The sequence below is a fragment of the Zootoca vivipara genome, chromosome 7 (genome assembly GCF_963506605.1).
Source record: "Zootoca vivipara chromosome 7, rZooViv1.1, whole genome shotgun sequence".
Classification (NCBI taxonomy): Eukaryota; Metazoa; Chordata; class Lepidosauria; order Squamata; family Lacertidae; genus Zootoca; species Zootoca vivipara.
In genome coordinates, this window is record NC_083282.1 from 52,994,594 (window position 1) to 53,012,783 (window position 18,190).

General features: G+C 44.3%; 1 protein-coding gene across 1 annotated transcript in view; it reads left to right on the plus strand.

The window, feature by feature from the left end:
* MDFI (MyoD family inhibitor) overlaps positions 1-17,516 on the plus strand; it is a 50,103-nt gene extending 32,587 nt beyond the window's left edge. The window contains exons 3-5 of the mRNA XM_035122992.2: positions 3,722-3,937; positions 13,977-14,249; positions 15,974-17,516. Of these exons, the coding sequence (XP_034978883.1) occupies positions 3,722-3,937; positions 13,977-14,249; positions 15,974-16,230 (746 nt within the window). The 3' untranslated portion in view covers positions 16,231-17,516. The remainder of the gene's footprint in view (positions 1-3,721; positions 3,938-13,976; positions 14,250-15,973) is intronic.
* The last annotated feature ends 674 nt before the right edge of the window (positions 17,517-18,190 follow it).

Consider the following 18,190-nt stretch of genomic DNA (forward strand, 5'->3'; position numbering starts at 1 on the left):
GGGGCTCTGAGGGTGGGGGGTGGGTGGGGAGTGAACAGGTCTGTGGTTGAACCGGGAAGGGCGGAGGGATGCTAAAAAGAGGGAGAGGAAGGATTTGCAGGTCCAAAACCCACCACCACCACCACCCTGAGTCTCGGTGTGATTTCAGTGAATCTATGCTCTGGTCATTTGTGTGTGATTATTCCGTTTCACCTGATAAAATTCCTCCGTTGTATCAAGTCGTTTGCTGAGATAAGGCAGGTTTCCCTTTGCACACTTTGCAACTGTACTACACAACTGGCTACACACAGGAGCGCCAACATGGTTTTATTAGGCTCACCGCACTGTGTGTGGATTGGATCTAGGGATGGGGGAGAAATTTGGTTCAGTTCTCAAATAAAGGCAGCCTAGCTAATTCACACTTTCTGAAGCAATACTGAAACATCTGCGATCCTTCAAAGATTGCACTTCGCAGAATTTTGCTAAGCACTCTCTCAGCTCAAGTAAAGTATACAAAAAATGCATCTACTAAAGTGTGCATAAAGATGCATATCTATACTTAGTGAAAATAAAACATATGCATTGCATGTTAGAGGAAATTGCAAAAAAAGGTGTATATTGGCAAAATTACGTACAGAAATGCATATTCAGAGAAATATGCACTAAAATGCTGGAGAATTTTCATGAGGGATAGAGATAGATAGATAGATAGATAGATAGATAGATAGATAGATAGATGATAGATAGATAGATAGATAGATAGATAGATAGATAGATAGATAGATAGATAGATATAGGAGGAAACTCGGAAACTGATGTGGAAAATGGAGCTTTACACTTGAAAAGCAAGAAATGGAGAGGAACCAAAACTGACAAAGTCCTAATTGGACCCTCCATTTCACCCACAATCTGCTGCCTATTTACCTATTCTATGGGCTGTGATTTATTCACCTATATACTTCTGTTGCCCCAGTCTCATACTTTCTCTCATGGAAGGATGGGGGTAGGCAGAGCAGCAAAACAGCAGGGAGGGGGAAAGAAGAAGGTCCTAATGGGCCTGCTCCCCCTCCTAAGATGTGATGTGTGGCCAGCTGGGGGCCTGAGCATACTCTATGCCCCATGCCACAGGTTAACCTTGGCCAAAAAAAACCAAGCCCCTGTGTATAGGAATGCTGAAGCTGCAGTCAGTATCTATGGGGAAAACCCATGTTCACATGCATACAAACAAGATAAATTCCTTCCAGTAGCACCTTAGAGACCAACTAAGTTTGTCATAGGTATGAGCTTTCGTGTGCATGCACACTTCTTCAGATACACGAAAGCTCATACCTATGACAAACTTAGTTGGTCTCTAAGGTGCTACTGGAAGGAATTTGTTTTTTGTTTCGACTACGTCAGACCAACACGGCTACCTACCTGTAACAAGATAAATACCATTAGAGGTGATCTGCAGTGCACACAGAGCACATGAGATCTTACAAGACTTCAGCAAGATATTGCAAGATCTCACCTGAAGTCGGTGCCACTGCTGGCACTTTGTGGACACTGTTGCACTACACAGGTAAGAGAGGCATGGTGCCAGCTGTGAGGTGGTAGCGAGGTGGCAAGGTGGCAGCAGGGACAGCGGCACATTCCCGCTTTGCCTCAAGTGGTGAGGTGGAATGTGCTTCTCCTGAGTGCACAACAAGCAAATTTCATGGGCCTGGCCAAAATCAACAACTCCTAGATGTTGCTTGCTTATTAAGTATTGCGCCTTTTGGCCTTCCATCTGTCCACTAGTCAAGATCTCAGAAATAGGGCTTCCACCTTCTTTCTGGCAAGGTTCATGTGCCTTCAACAGGTGTGTGATGGTCAAGGAATCCAACAGGAGCAGCTTTCCCCAACACAGAGGGCTCATAGATTTTTTTGGGGGGGGGGGGTTAAGCTGCATCTGTTGCGCCGAATGTGCCAAAAGAAAAGTGGCATCGATAATTGAGGTTTGCACATGAGATAAATTTAATTCTGAACGCCAATGGCATCCTGGTGTAAACACCCCAGTGTCTCCCATTCACAAAACATTTCTGGCTCTTTCCTGATGGAAAACAGAATTGTGAATAAATGAGAGATCAGTATTGAGCACAACTGGTTTAGTTTAAGTGACCATGTTTTGCCATTAATGGCAAGGAGATTCTGACATCGGAGCTCTTCCTTCAGATTGAGGCCAAACTCAGGCAGACAGAAGGGTTTATTGCAAATTAGCTTAAGAGGGCAATTGGTCAGCAGACCATATATGGCCTAGAAAGCTCTCATAAGGTCAGACTCCCCGCATTTCCTAATGGACAGCCGGGGAACCTGTGGCCCTTCAGATGTTGCTGGACCACAAGTCCCATTATCCCTGACCATTGGCCATGCTGGTGGGGGTGGAGTATGACAACATCTGGAGAGCCACAAGTCCCCCTTTCCTGACTTAACAATGCAGGAAAAGTATCGTCCCTTATTTCTTCTTTCACAGTCTCTGTTACAAATGCATTTGTACAGTTTAACTATTCTCTTCGTTGCACAGTGCTTAATACACATTTGAGTCGCCCTTTTGTCCTTCCCACCAGGGTACTAAAAATATGGTAATGGAATACATTTTACTTATACTTTTAATGCATCACAGCTCTGTGGCCTGGCTTAAATGTAGATATATTGGCTTATTAAGTCAATATATGGACGAGCCTTGCACCTGTATGCTCCAACCTCATACAACTCCTTTCTTCTTTTCTGCATGCTGCAATCCAGCACTTCTGGGGTTAATTAACTCTAGTTTTCCATTAGACCTGAAGATACTAGGTTCTTGGAATCACAGGTGGGCAGAGGCTCTTGTGCTCATGTCCTGTTTGTGGGCTTCCCAAAGCCATCTGCTTCTCTAGTGCAAAAACAGGATGCTGGGCTAGAAGGGCTGTTGACCTCATCCAGCCAGCTCTTCTTATGTCCAAATGGGGAAATATTGGTTAATAGGACTGGAACAAGTCAGGATCTTGAACCAGAATTTGAAGATCCTAGTTTGTTCCTAACCTGGTAATCAGTTTCCCACTTTGGGTATAATAAGTAATCAAAGTGGGACAGGCGGGGGGCAAGGAAGTGCAATGGTTTTGAAGGAATGGGGATGGTTTCAAAGAGAAGTGACCACCACCCCATTCCTTTTTGATTCCAGGCTCAGTTATGCCCACTAGAAAAGAAGTATGGTAGTTACAGGTCTGTCTGAAAAGAAATGACATGGCATCACCATTGTACCTCTCTTCAGACCTTGAGGGTGAGAGGAAACCATGGTTAATAAACATAAGTAACATTGGTTGTATTGCAATAAAGGGGTGCCACAGGGCACATATTAGTGCTGCACTGAAAAATTGCTCTTGTGTTTTGTTCTGTGGCCACGTTGCGACAATGAAATAGGCTCAGTCCTATGCCTGCTGCTAAAGCATCCAGCAAATTAGTCAGAAAAATGACCCTCTTTTGCAGGGGAAGAAATCTTTGGAGGACAAGTTTCAGCACAACACTACCTTGTAGGTATCTCTGCTTAGTAAACTGAGATTTGTAGGTCTGAACTGATAAGTGGCGGGTGTGTGTTAAAGGAGGGGAGGGAACACAAACTTTAGTAAGCTATCCATAATCTCTAATCATGTGAGAGCTGTTGTGAGGATACCTCCTTTTCATCAGGTGAGCCTGCTGTCATCAGCATAAAGCAACACTTATGCTGGAACTGTCTCCTGTCTTTCAGGCCAAGATACAAACATGTGCCCTTCCTCCATGCCGAATTCAGCGGTAGCACCAACTGCTCCAAACTTGCCAACCTCAGCTCATCATCAGACCACAGATGTGAAGGAAGAAAACCCATCACAAGAACACTCAGCATCTTGCAGGCCCCTGGTGAATGGAACAGCGCCCTCCAAGAGGAAATCTGAGGACGGCGCAGTAGCGAGAGAAGCTATAACACGTATGTCTATTGCCCCTGTCTCTAATGGATAGTAAGGCCTCCTGTTTCGTGAAACTTTTGTCAATCCCACCTTTAAAAGTTACCAAAATCTCTCCCCCAACGTTCACTTACTTTTGATAGGGCAATGAATTTGGGGTAGCATTCTTTTTTTAGAAAGACAAGATCAGATTATCTTAAATAAAGAAGTAATGAAACTGTCAAAAATAAATTACCGTACATATGCTATTATAAACAAGATTGCTTTGCTTTCAGTAAATAAAAGGTCACCAACTCTTTAGGTATTTGTTCTCTGTCTACTACCTATTCGGATGACATATTTTACTCCCTTTATACAACAGAGCTGTTTGCAAAACCCTTGTCATTACACTTAAAATGATGGGCCTTTTCTGTTTTTAGCAGTATCTAGGAATAATCTTTTTTTATGCTGTTAGTAAAGACACTGTACTGTTAATACAAATTCATTTTGAAGTGAATTTTTTAAAAAAGGTTAAAGGTATGTTTCTAGTTTATCATCCTGTTGAGTTCCTTCACCATTTCCATCCAGAACTGTTGCACAGCTGGGCGTGAGTCCGCAAATGTCCAAGAAATAAGCAAAGGTAACATTATAGTTCCTCCCATTTTCAGAGATCTTCAAGTTGTTTAGAGATCCATACACCAGTTTGGTATTTGTAGAATCATAGAATCGTAGAGTTGGAAGGGACCCAATGGTCATCTTGTCCAACCCCCTGCAATGCAGGAATCTCAGCTAAAGCATCCATGACAGTTGGCCATCCAACCTCTGCTTAAAAACCTCCAGGAGGAGAGCTCACAACCTCCCAAGGGAGACCATTCCACTGTCTAACAACTTTGACTTTGCTCCCTGGTAAGAAAATGCCTTTCAAATATCAGTCAATGACTGAGGCACTTATGCAGCCCATAAAACTCTCCTGCTTCCAAATCTTTCCCGATTATAAGATGGTAATATTTTTTAATAATAAATCCTTTGTTCCTCTAGTGATAGGAACTTATTTCTGGATCTTCCTTAACTGGAAATACCAAAACTAATTATTTCCCACTTTCTGATTCCCCCACCTCCTTTCTTGCACTCACTCGTGGCTGGATAGAAAAAAATTGAAGTGTGACCAGTATACAACAGCTGTTGTTTAGAAATCTGAAGAGCAGCCAGTACAGGGTAATCCACCGAAATGTGGGGTGGACACGCACAATCTCCTTCTGTTGAGAGATTAAACTTTGATTTATACCATTCTCAGGGATGTGAATTCCACACTGTAGAACTAGGTGATTACATGTGAGGTTGTCTCCATCAAGAGAATAACTTCTTTCCATGGAGGCTGTTGAACCAGGAAGTGCAGGTGCTCCCCCACAATGCACAGCTCCCTTCAGCAGTCAGTGCAAGCACACACTGACTTGTGTGAAAGTTACTTGATATACAGGTGCACAGAGCTCTTTTGGCTTACCCTTTCTCTATTACTGCCATCTATTGATGCTGTTTTTAGGGAAGCCCTCCAGCTAAATCAGATAGGTAATTCAGACTAAATGCTCAAGAAACAAGTCATCTAGAAGCATCATTCCAAAGTGGTGATGCCATGGGTCTTGGGACACAGATCTGTGTTGAGACAAAATAGCACCAGTAGATACTTTGAGAGCCAAACTGCATGTTACTGGTTAACACATGTCATGGTAGCCTGATACACCCCCCCCCCTCCGGAAGCTTTGAGAGGGTGCTATTATGACCATAGTGGCAGAGGCCAGCCCCCATCACCTCCCTTTTCTGCTCCCAATGACACCTTCCATAAGTAGACAACAGGAAAACAAGGAAGGGGAGATTGCCCTACCCTAAGAACACCGATCTCTTCTGGGCACTAATATGCCCTTTCATCCCCCAAAGGCTTTTCCTCATTTAGGAAAATACTTTGGGTGAGTTCTGCAAATCATTTGTTGTGCAGACATATATATCGAACAAAAGGTTACTGGGGAAAGGGTACTAGAAACACTGTCGTAATGAAACCCTGCAATTCTGAAGCCACATGCTTGCCTGTGAGCATCTGGTGCTGGGCTGCTTGCCTGTTGACATTCTGCATTCATGAGTCATGCTGCACCCTCTGCAGAGAGGTTCAGCAGCTACGCTCCCAGATGTTGCGCCTCTGCTGTAGGTTTTTACACACACACACATACATCGCCACTGGCCCTCAAACCACTCCCTGAGGTGGCTTCCTCGAACGAAAATTCCTTGAAGGAGAGATCTTTCTTCTTAGGAGAAGCTTTTGATTTTGCAAGCATGCTATAAATTGTGCTTTTTCCCTCCACCACAAAGAAGATTACTGAGAGCAAGGTTTTTGCTCCGCCATGATCTGACCTAATGTGCATCTCCATATTCAAGTGGATTTGTTTGTGAATCATTTGTCACAGTATCGTCATGGCTAGGTCATCTGAAGTAGACCTCTCATCTTTAACTGGCAATGCCAGTGTTGGTCTTGTGCTTCCATTTAAGCCACTCCAACTTAACACCATTCGGGATCCTATTTTGCAATCTTCCCAGCTAGCAGAGTGGGGATTAGAGGTAATAAAACCATCTAGACAAAATAGGTTTGTCTAGAGCGATAATGGGGAACTTCTGACTTGCAGACCTAATTAGACCTGCCAGGCCTCCCCGTTTGCTCTGTAATGCCATTTTGGCCAAGCTATTATGAATGCCATCAAGTTTGGGGCAGGTAAAGGTGAGGCTGGGCTGAATGGAGTTTGTAGGTACCACAGAACAGCTGATCTGCAAAGCCTGGGTGTAGAGTACTTTGCAAGCATAGCTGATCAGCTGGTCATTGGTGCCTGAAAAGTGCAGTGCTTCTGAAGCTCCAGTGATCAGCTGATCATCAGGGCTTCCATGCACAGTGCTATACAAAAATATACATCACTGGCTGTCACTGCGGCATCAACTGCTTGTCAGGCTTAGTCCCTGGAGTGGGGAGAAAATAAAGATCCAGTTCCCCATCCCTGATCTAGAACAAGTCCTAGTTACCTTACAACAGTGTGACTAGAGTGACCAGATCAAGGGAATACTCATGGCGTTAATGCATCCACCAGATTATGACTCTTCTGTTAGTTCTGGAACTTGAGTCGGAACTTGTTGCTATGCTTACATAGCAGGTAGGATCATCACTCTTTAGATGGTATTGGGTAGGGAGAAGCCAAGATGTTGAGTTTGTTTCATTACTGTACAAACATTCCCTTAGGAACCTAGGAAGCTGCTTTGCAGTGTGTCAGACATTTGGTCTGCCTAGCTCAGTACTGTATATATTGACTGGCAGTGGCTTTCAGTCAGGAGTTTCTCCCAGCCTTACATGAAGAAACCATTGTGGATTTGACCTGGGACCTTCTGTTCTATTGTTGAACTGCATCTCCAAAGCGATGGTCCTTCTCCTGAAAAACAAAACCTAGGCTACTCCAAATTGAAAGAACAAGTATGTTTCTGATAATGCAAGGCTCCATTTTCGCTATACTTGGGGCTGTGTGCCAGTCGTGGATGTGGCCAAAAGTAGATGTGGCCAGTCAGCACCTTTTTACACACATGCACAAGCACACAGGCCCCCTCCTCTGCTGATCTAGGCAAATTATTTCCTTTTCCCCTGCTCCTCAAATGATAAGAGGGGCAATTTTGCCGCCCTAGCTCAAACCTCTCAGCCCACCTCAGTGCTGTGTCCACTTGATATATATTTTTGCTGCCGCTGGAGCAGGAGAAAAGCACAGAGGGTAAAGAAAGAGCTGCGAGTGGAGGGAGCCATTTCCCCATCCTTTGGACCTCAAGGGAAACTCAACAAACCTGCTGCACCTGGAACTGGGTGTGAAAAGTGCGACTGAATGGGACCCAGCTGTGGGTAGCCTGAGGAAGTAACACCTACCTTGAGCCTGACTAGGGTGATGTTTGCTCTTTCCAGGATCTCTTCTCATTGTGCGACTTTTGTGGGTCAGCTGAGAGTTTGTTCAGACCCTGGGTGAGAACACAGAGGCTATGGGGGGGGGGGATGAATTTATACCGATTTTTATATATTAGTAACTTTGCATCAATGTAACATTTTTATATGTAGCTGCGTGCTATAATATTTTTGTTTAACTTGTCTGTTGTTGCTTCAGTTTTCTGTGCATTCCTTAGAGATATTTTAAATATAAAAATTAAATCATCATTACTGCCAAAATCAATGGGGTTAGGTGTGTTGTTGGTTTTTTGGCAGGGCAGAAAAATCTGCTTGGAGGGGGGGGTCAGATCAGATGTCAGTCACCCTGGCTTTAAATAAATAAATAAATAAATAAATAAATAAACTTGGTTTAATCCCTCTCCCCCCCATATATTTTTTTCCTTCAGAAGGCAGGACCAAAGGATTATGAATAGAATATGTGTGCAGCTCCTGTTCACTTTGGTGAGCTTGCATAAGGGAAGCTCCCTGTGGATTGTATCAAATGGGTCTTCAGGCTACTTGCCCTTTATTCACCCATGGAACAGAGAAAGCTTTTGAAATGGTCCAGGTTGCTAATGGTGAATTGGGTGTTGGCCTGGTTTGAGAAAGGAGGGAAAAAAACCTATAATAAATGACTGGGAATGAAATTCTTATCATCAGTGGAATTCCCACCTGTAATTATCTGATTAGGGGATTCACCACTCTATAATTTCATCCCCGAAATAATGATGATTATAATGGTTCACTCATGCCACTGCAGTTAAGGTCATGTCAGCGTGTGAACCCATATTCTCATGGGCTCTATTTGAACTCAGCTGGTGAAATTCATTCTTAGCCTTAAGCTGAAACTGAAAACGAGGCAGATGTGCAAATAGCAAGGAGTCTATCCCTCTTAGAAAAGTTTTAACTAATGATAAAGCTTTTGCTCCCTTCATGTTGCAGATAAGGAGCTATAGGTGTGCTCGCATACTGCAACCATTAGCATTAAGCTAGAGACTTGTGTAGTCACTGATTGTCCTGCTGCCATTAGCATGCTAATGTGCGGTTTCTGAGGTCAAAAGGTAGGGGAGAAACCTTACAACTGGCATTCTGTCAGAATGAAAACCTCAGCACAAAATGTTTTCAAAATGCTGATCCTTGCACACCCAGGTCGTGGATAGGTCAAAACCTTTATTTAATAGACGGTTGAATTCGAAAAGGCTTTGTGTTGGCAAGGATTATATGTATGCAAAAGGAACTTCTGCTGGTCGGATAGTGCCTCACCATGTCACAATATGAATGAGACAAGTGTGGTGTAGGGAGTGGGACATTGGGTTTGGGCAGAGGGCAGCAAGGTTCAAGTCCTCTTCTTAAGCCCCATTCAGCCGTTTTCCTGCACACGGCAAGAGCAGGTGGAGAGAGCAGGCCTTGATCAATGACCCTGCCCCTCCCATTGTGGTTGTGATGACCTGTCCCTTCAGCTCTCCGTTCCTTTGGGCTGAATTTCTGCTCTGGGGAGTCTTCTCTATTCATGATTTTTCAAGGTTCTGATTCATGTGGCAGCTTCCACAAGTATAGGAAGCTTTCACTTTGCAGGCCACGACTTGATGGGGACGGGGACAGAGATAATGTGTTTGTGGGTGCTCTTCCCTCCCAACCTGGCCTCTTCAGCACACCTGATTAAGGGCTCTTGTCTCTTTGCCATCTCTAATAATGATCCTCCCTCCCTCCAGGTATGGTTGTCAGTGACTATGCTTGGCACTGAAAATGATCTTGGCAACTATAAACAGTGACAGTATCTGCCACCTGTCCATCCAATGTCCTTTGGGAATATTGATTGAAAAGTGGTATACGGTAGACATTTCATAAGTAAATAAAAAATAGAGCGTGATTATTCATAATCATGATTGCACTCATTGGCCAGCAGTTTCCCTCTCCTGAGCATGAAAAATAACCCTTCCTACGAGCCTGGCCCTACCATTCCAGTTCTATGCAAAAGCACAAGATAACTAGAATGTCCATGCTCATTTTATGAGGCCTTTATTAACTACCGTACCAATAGCTCTGGCTCACTTAAGAATCCTCTCTTGCTTAGCCTCATGTACAGGTGTGGTATGTATGGGAAGAAGAAATGCTTTGCTTTATGCAGGCCTATGTAATATTTGTAATATTTCCCTACAAGCCTTTAATGAGTCAGCTTTCCTATATAATGTCTGTCATTCATCTCTTAATGTGAGTGACTTCACAAGCTTCCTGAGCAGTGGCACAAATAATAATTGAAGATAACTAGGTGGCCATTCTGGTGCTTTGCCATTCTAAAATGTTGGCTCCTGATCCAGAGTTGCCCTCTTACCACCATCAAACTAATATTGGCATCCTACTGTATCTGGCAGATGACTCTATTGGCAGAGCCAAGCTCAGATCCAGGAAATGGCAGCTGTGTTTCTTGGTGCCTACAATTCCACCTCTTTTCTCCTTGAGTCCATGTGTGTCAAAATAGAATCCTGTGTCAACTTAACACCCTCTGGTAGGTTACCCATGCTAGAGAAACCAAGATTGCCTTTTTGCCACCTACTGTGCATCGCTCTGCTCCCCCACCATCATGAGACAAGAAACATCTTGTGCTGGAAGCTTATGCATGATGCTTTCAGTATGACTCAGTCCTGGCCCTTTTCATCCCAGAAATTCAGGAGTCCTGTCCAGCTGACACCCCAAAGAGAATGCAGTGTCTGTTCCCTGGATTGGCTCAAGATAATTTCTGCTCTCAAGCCTTTCTGCTGAATCACCACATGTTTACAGATCAGAGAGGGGAGAGAAATGTAAAGTCTAGCAGAGGGGGAAAAACAAGCCCTAGCTTGGAGGGGGAGGGATGAGGTGAATGTGTGGCGAGTTATTTGTTTGGGGGCCAATCACGTCATTTTCCTTAACCCTATCCTGATCTGGATTGTTTGTTTATAAACTGAAAATCAGAAGCGTATGCAAGAGGTTGCAGGTTCCAACGGTGCTTGCATATCCCCAAATATCTTCCTTGGCTAAGGCCATTCAAATTATTGTTTCCATGACTTGGTCACTGCCAAACTGCAGTTTGTAATCTCTTGCATTTAGGAGTAGTTTACACACTTTACATTCATGACTGTCACTTTGGTAGTGCTAGAATTAAGGGGGAAACCCGACTTCCTTTGCTCCTTTTTTAAAAAATGTCTACAAATGGAGAGAGTTGGGGGAGGTGGATTTTGGGAATTTCATAATTTAATTTTTTCCTATTTAATGGTGGCTTTGGGCAAGTTACTCACATCTTCGCATCACTTCCCAATCTCACTGATTTTCTGTACATTTACATTTCAAGTAAGAATGCTGCAACATCGTTATGTGATGCCTCCAAAAATTAATAGACCACCACCACTTAGATCTGAACAAGTACTGCTTCCCAGTGGGCTGGTGTACATGCTTCGTAATCTTCCAATGCTGCATATGTGGCAGAGCAGTGGGATGTCTTTATTGTACACAGGCCTCCCCCTGCCTTACTGCTGCCGCCATGCATACTGTGTGTAACCTCTCCTAAAGTCAACGGAGCTACTTTGACACAACCAGACAATGGTCTGTAATCACAATTGTTCTTCATTCTTGAACAGTTTGTGGTTGGGGCTCGGAGGGGGGTGGGGGATCCCAGGCCAGCAGATGCATGCCATTCATAGCAGAGGTTTGGCTGGCTCTGCCCAGAGAGGAGACTGCAGCTTCATAAAAGGGAAAGGTCCATGTCCCAAGGCTCCAAACGTAGGTTGAAGACTCCAAAGAAGTTCTGCTCTCCTCCCCACCACCAAGGAAGAGCAAAAATTGATTTCAGGAGTGTAGAATGTCTCTGTTGTCCAAGCAAATGGCCAGCATGGGTTCCCTTTTGTTTTTTGCTGTGAACCTGTGATTGTGTTTGTGGGAGGCGGTGTTCCTGGTTTGTTTTTGTTTCATTACTTATTTTGTGCTCTCGTTTTGCATTTTTGTGTATTTTTGTGAACCGCCCTGTGATCTTCACATGAAGGGTGGTATACAAATTTAATAATTAAATAAAATAAGTACAATTCCACATAAATATCACGGGGGAGCAATCCCCCCTCTTTAAATCCCCATTGTTATTTGGAGACTTGAATGAGCCATTGGAACCAAACATTTCTTTTCTAGTAAAGAAACACACAACTAACTCTTGACTTGCCATTGCATACATTCAATTTTCACATGTGTTAGCATTCAGTACAATAATAGCCTGTATTTCGGAAGTCGCAGCTTATTTTGCCTCTTGCTTACTGTGGATATGTGAATGTTCAAGAATATACAGTATGTGATGTTAACCACATTTCCACTTGCTAGCTAGTATAATTTTTGTTTGTTTTTCAGAACTCATTGAAGTAAAAAGGTGGGGGGGGGAGGAATAATCAGTTAAAACTACTATTCCCTGAGGAAAACATTGGGTTTACTTTATTTCACATTTTGTATGGATTTGTGTAATTCACAGGTAATAGCTCCTATAATCTCCCCCCCCCACATTTCTACACACACTTATTAAAAAGCAATGCCAAGGCGCACAAAGAAATCTTTTAACCACAGGGAATGGTCAGTACAGAAAACAAAAGGTTCAAAGTCAACAGCATTCCCCAAAGGCCTCAGGCATTGTAGAATGGAAGCCACTTGGGGTTTTGGTATTATTAAAATATTTATAATCCACTTTCTTATCCAAAAGAATAACCAAGGTGACTGGCAAAAAAACAAAACCCCAACGAGAAAGAATTCATTCTGTAACATTTTTTTAAACCCATGAATGAGAGAAACTCCACAGCAGAAGCAGATATCTTGCAGAAGGTACCTTCTTCCAGAGATCAGCATATTTTGGGTCTCAAAAACCAGGCCAGGGCGTGTGTGTTTTTACACTGTAGGAAATAGTATGCAACCTGCATGTTCATCAGGGGCGGGGAACCTGTGGCCCTCCAGATGATGGACTACAACCCACATCAACTCCTATTTGCTGGGCTGGCTGGTGCTGCGGCTACAGGTTCCCCATCCATGCTTACATCATCACATGTAGTGATTCTACATGCAGGAAAAGATGCTTGCATGATCATCAGACCTAATAATCTATGCACGGATTGCCAAACTATCTCCCATACAGAAATGTCTTCAGTATATTGTCTATTATTTATTGAACTCTCCTAAAATGACCAGTTTCCACCCTCCATTGCTTTATTAGTTATTCATCTTTCTTGCCACATCATTGTCACACATTCCTTCGGACAAATTTACTGCATACATTTAAAACTGTTTAACTTACTCTGCTCTCAGTTTAGCCTTTACTATATTTGTATGTTTGATTTCCCCTTACATCCAGTACTTATAGCCTCTAAGAGCCAACTGAGAGAGAATTCAAAGCAATAAAATGGGCAAAACCTATAAAAAGGAAACTTCTAATCAACAGAGGACCTGTGAGCAAACATCACAAAAGGATCTGTATTCCAGGTGCAGAACTGATTCCAGCAATCTCATTCTCTTTCAAACTTGTACCAAAACTGCACAGCACTGGCCCTGTAGATTAGATTTCAGGAGGATAGCTCACTGCTGTGTAAGACCATTACTGAATTGGGACCAAAGTCTATTCTAGGACCAGCCCCCCCTCCCCCCCCCCGCCTAGCTAGTCTTCTGGACAAATACAAAACTTTCTGCAAACTATAGGTACAAAGCTTTTAATTGTGTAGCTTTCATAATGGTTATTCAGCTGAAAAAGAAATAACTTACAGTCTGAAATCACAAAACGCAATTGGGATTTTGTTCAGGCAGCTGTGGAGGTGACGTTGTTTGTTTGGAAGAGGGGTATTGTAAATGTTCTGAAATACTTTAGGTTTATCGTTTTGCAACTTATTTTTAAGCTTATGAAAAGAAAGGTGGGTTGAGGGGAACTAAAAGGAAAATGTGAAGGGACAAACTGTTGCAAAGCCAAGTATTTCCCCCCCCCCAACATAACAGAGTCCACAATTTCTCAATGCTTCTGAGGGCAGTGTAAAATCCTAGATATATTTCTGTCAGAACTGCGTAGGCATTATGTTCAATAATCTTTTTCTATTCCTCCCTAACAGGTCAGCCCCAAAGTCGAGTAACTGTCCGGACCCCTCCAACCTCGACTTTGATTCCCCTGCTGCAGAATGGTGCTGGGCATGTGTCAGACCTCAGTGCTTCTAACGGCGAAGCTGGGAATGGTGCCTTGTGCTCTGAACTCAGCTCACTGTCAGGCTCCCAGAAGCCTCATCGGAAGCTACAGTCTCATCACTCCATCAACAGCCAGATCAGTAAAAAGAGCAAAGGCAGCTCCAAATCTGCATCATCTCAGATACCTACTGAGGCACAGGAAGGTACCTCTCCCCATACCTTAATATTCTTCAGCTACTGCTAGAGTTTATTTGGTCCTTTGTTCATCAGGAGGAGAGCAGAAACCACCACCACACCAGTAGAGAATGTGAAGGTGGAAACACTGATGCTCCTGATTACTACTTTCTAGTATATATGCTGCCTGTTTTGTTCCCAGACACACGGAGTGGGTCAATGCAAGGCGTGCCTGCATTAAGATGCATGTTTTATCCATAGGAGATATTCTAACCAGATTTCCAGTTCATGCAGTTACAAAGCCAATGATTAGACAGACATGACTAGACCCCAGCCAGCCAGGGTCCACGGAGTCTCAGTGGCAGGAATGGAGAATGGCCAGCTTCCATGCAACAGAGGGCAGATTCAGTGGAAGGATGCAGGCACCAAGTGGAAGCCGGGGCAAGATCAGGGGCAGCCCAACAGGCCTGAAGAAATGAGCCAGAAAGAGAAGAAAGCAAATTATGGAGATGGATTTCAGAGTTGCTATCCTCACAACTGTTGTTCAGTGTCTGAAACAATTTGATTACATGCACATGTTCATTTGCATTAGCTTTTGAACCCATAGGCCTTCCCTCTTTCAGGATTTAGTTACTTCAGCTACCATAGCAGCTGTTGGTTCTTCCTTTTGGGACTTGTGTATGATTCATCCAGATTCTTCATCTAGTCACATGGCAATTGCAGAGAAATGCAGCCTTCACAAGGGAGGTGGGCATATCATCCTTTGGGGAGCTAGTGGTGGTACAGTCTCCTATACTTTCCACTGTGCACTAAAGCACAATGCAGGAGCAGGGAAATGTTTCATGGGGAGTTGTCCCCTGGTTCCCTTTACTATGAAGTTGCTGAGTGACCCTTGCTTGAGAACTGGAGAGTATTATCTGCGCTGTGGCGTTGTGTGGCGTGCTGAATTACTGATAGAGCAATTTTGCCCTGCAATTGTTGGCGCTAATTGCTATAACCATTTCTGCCTATGCGCACTCACCATTGGCCAAACATCTGGAGGCTGTGTGCCAGTAGTGGGTGAGGCCCAAAGTAAACATGGCCACTTCAAGGGCCAGATCAGGCTCCTAAACTAGCGGTAAGCACCCTGGCTGGGTGGAGAAAAAAGAGAGACTGAAAGGGGAGGGGGAATGCTCCAAATCAGACCTTGCAGTTGCATGTCATTATTTGTGCAGCTGCAAGAGGCCAGCCACTGTTTCTCAGCAAGAGACCTCAAGCGACTGTTGATGCCAGCGAGCCTGTAGATGAACTCTCACTATCTGTTCTCCCTTTCAACCAGTTGTGGGGCACCTGGCTTATGATGGGATCTTCTCTGGAAAAGAGAGGATTTATAGTTACCTATGTTCAAAAGGAAGCTTCGGGCCTTAATTCATGTCACTGTACACAGTGTTGATGTTAACTTTTCCCTAGCTGGCCAAGCTCACAATCTCATGATTCCTAGGTGATTTCTCCCTAGCCATAGCATCCCAGATAATCACTAACTCTCATCCAAGTGTCTGCAGCATTTTCTTTCACCAGACTGGCCCCAGATGCCTTGAAATAATGAAATGCAACATTTATGCTTTTCTTAGCAATGCTATGCACAACGGTATCTTCTGTTTCTTCCTGTCTTCTCACTCTGGTGCAATCACTTCTCTCCATGCCTGGTTTCAGCTTCCCACACTTGGCTCTCTTTTGCTTGCTTTTTGATATTCTCTTTTCTTTCTGCTTCCAGATTGCTGTGTCCACTGCATCCTCTCCTGCCTCTTCTGCGAGTTCCTGACCCTCTGCAACATCATGCTGGACTGTGCCACTTGTGGCTCCTGCAGCTCCGAGGATTCTTGCATCTGCTGCTGCTGCTGCGGCTCTGGGGAATGCGCCGATTGCGACCTGCCATGTGACATGGACTGCGGCATTATCGATGCATGCTGTGAGTCGGCTGACTGCCTTGAGATCTGCATGGAGTGCTGTGGCCTGTGCTTCTCCTCCTGAGACATGCAGCCAGATCTCATTCCCTGAATAGAAACTGAATGTGCGGGAAACCTTGGCCATGAGGTCTCTCCACTGTTCTCCCCCACCATCCAATAATCTGAATCCAAAGAAGCTAAGTTTGAAACAGCAGATGAGCCCTGTGGAGGGGACCAAGATTCTGGGCTGCAGAACTGCTTGGGAACAAGATGTGCAGGATTCTTGAAGGACAAGTGGTGGGTGTGCTTGCTTTTATCTCTCCCCTCCTACCAGATCCCTCCCAATGGCGGCTGGGGGAGAGGAGTGTTCCTGCTGCCTGAGCCAAGAGCAGACAAAGATTAGCTGCACATCGAGCTATGTTGCTTGGCCGAGATTTGGAGCAGTCACACGGAGCCCAGAGATGGGCATGATGTGCTGCCTGGGTCTAGCGTGCCAGTAAGCTGTGCCACCTACTGGCCATCGGGTCCTGCTGCTGTTCAACTCCTGGGTATTTCTCCCCTTAGTTCTGGTGCTTTTTGTTTGGCAAAAGTGCCTTAAATGTACTGATGTCAACTAGCTGGCAGCCTTGCTCTCTCCTGGCTGGCTACTGAGCATCTCTGGCGCCCAAGAGGATGGCAGCTAGCCTAGTGTGCCAAGATGGAATGTTTTCATGCAGCTGCTCTGGGCTGATCCCTGGCCCTGTAGCAGAATTCTTCCAGTGGCAGAAAGAAAGGAAGCCAAAGCCTCAGAGCAGCCCCTGATCCCATGAGAAAGTGACTTGTGAGCAGCCCCTCCACAATTGTCAGCAGCCAGGAGCTGACCTGTTCTGTGAACTTTTAAGAGGACTCGTATCTCATCCCTACCCTAACTCCCCTCCCCAAATCCTTTAGTCAACCTTTTGCAGTGGACATATCGGTGCTGAGATTAGACATTCCCATCCAGCCACTACACCGTCATCTCCATAGACATTCAAGGAACTCGGATGAAATATCTGGTGTTTGAATGCAATACTTTTAAAGGAGCTTTTCCCCAAGGATGGGGGTGTACTTCGTAGGCATGGAAGGGGATAGCAGGAGCCTCATTTCTGTGCCTTTTCCCCACAGCAGGCAAACACTAGGCCTAATGCAAAGGCAGCAATCCATTTGATACTGGACACTGACATGAGAGCCATCCAAAATGGTAGCCTGTTTTGGGACCATAAAAGGGAACAACAGATACAGCTCCAAATGTAGACATCCTTGCCGTGCGGAGTCCTCAAATCCCTTTCAGTGATGGGTTTATATTTTGTCTTTCCATTGTTATTTGTTACTGTAAATAAAATGTTTAAAAATCACTTTGAGCCAGAGAATACTTCAGTGTTCAGGGGTGAAACTACCAAACACTGATAAGCAGACGCCTTTCCTAGTGACATTTTACCCCAGTACAACATATTAAGTGCATGAAGCATTAGCTGTCGTATGTGTGCATGTGTGTTTAAAAAACCATGCCAGCGGTGATTAATAACCCCATGCACATTTTGTATTTGGGTTGTCATATCTAAGCACAAAATGTTTTGTCTCACATAGCCTAAATTTATAAATGGAGTACCTTTTTGGGAAGGCATTCTTTAAGACAGAGACAGGCAGGAAGTAATTCCCAGACCAGAGCATCTGAAATGGGACTCACTAGATATATCCCTCCCCCCCAAAAAAAACGACTGGAAAGAACTGAAGCATTGCAGGGGTGTTGTGCTGGAATGAGTGGTTCTGACTTTTGGAGCCTTTGCACATCTCTTAATTCCTTAGCATTTAATGATGAACGCTGTTTGGAGAACAAGGTCGCTTTGGGTTTGATTATACTGCATCCAGGAAAAAAGGTCTAGTAGCCAGACTGCTCCATTTTTTATGGAAGTGTTCAAAACACTGGGTTGTGCTCCAGACTGTCGGCGGAGGCTTTGCGTGATTGAATGCTCTCTGTAGAAACCTCCTTAACTTGATGCTCCCGTGAACTGGTGACACAGGTAACA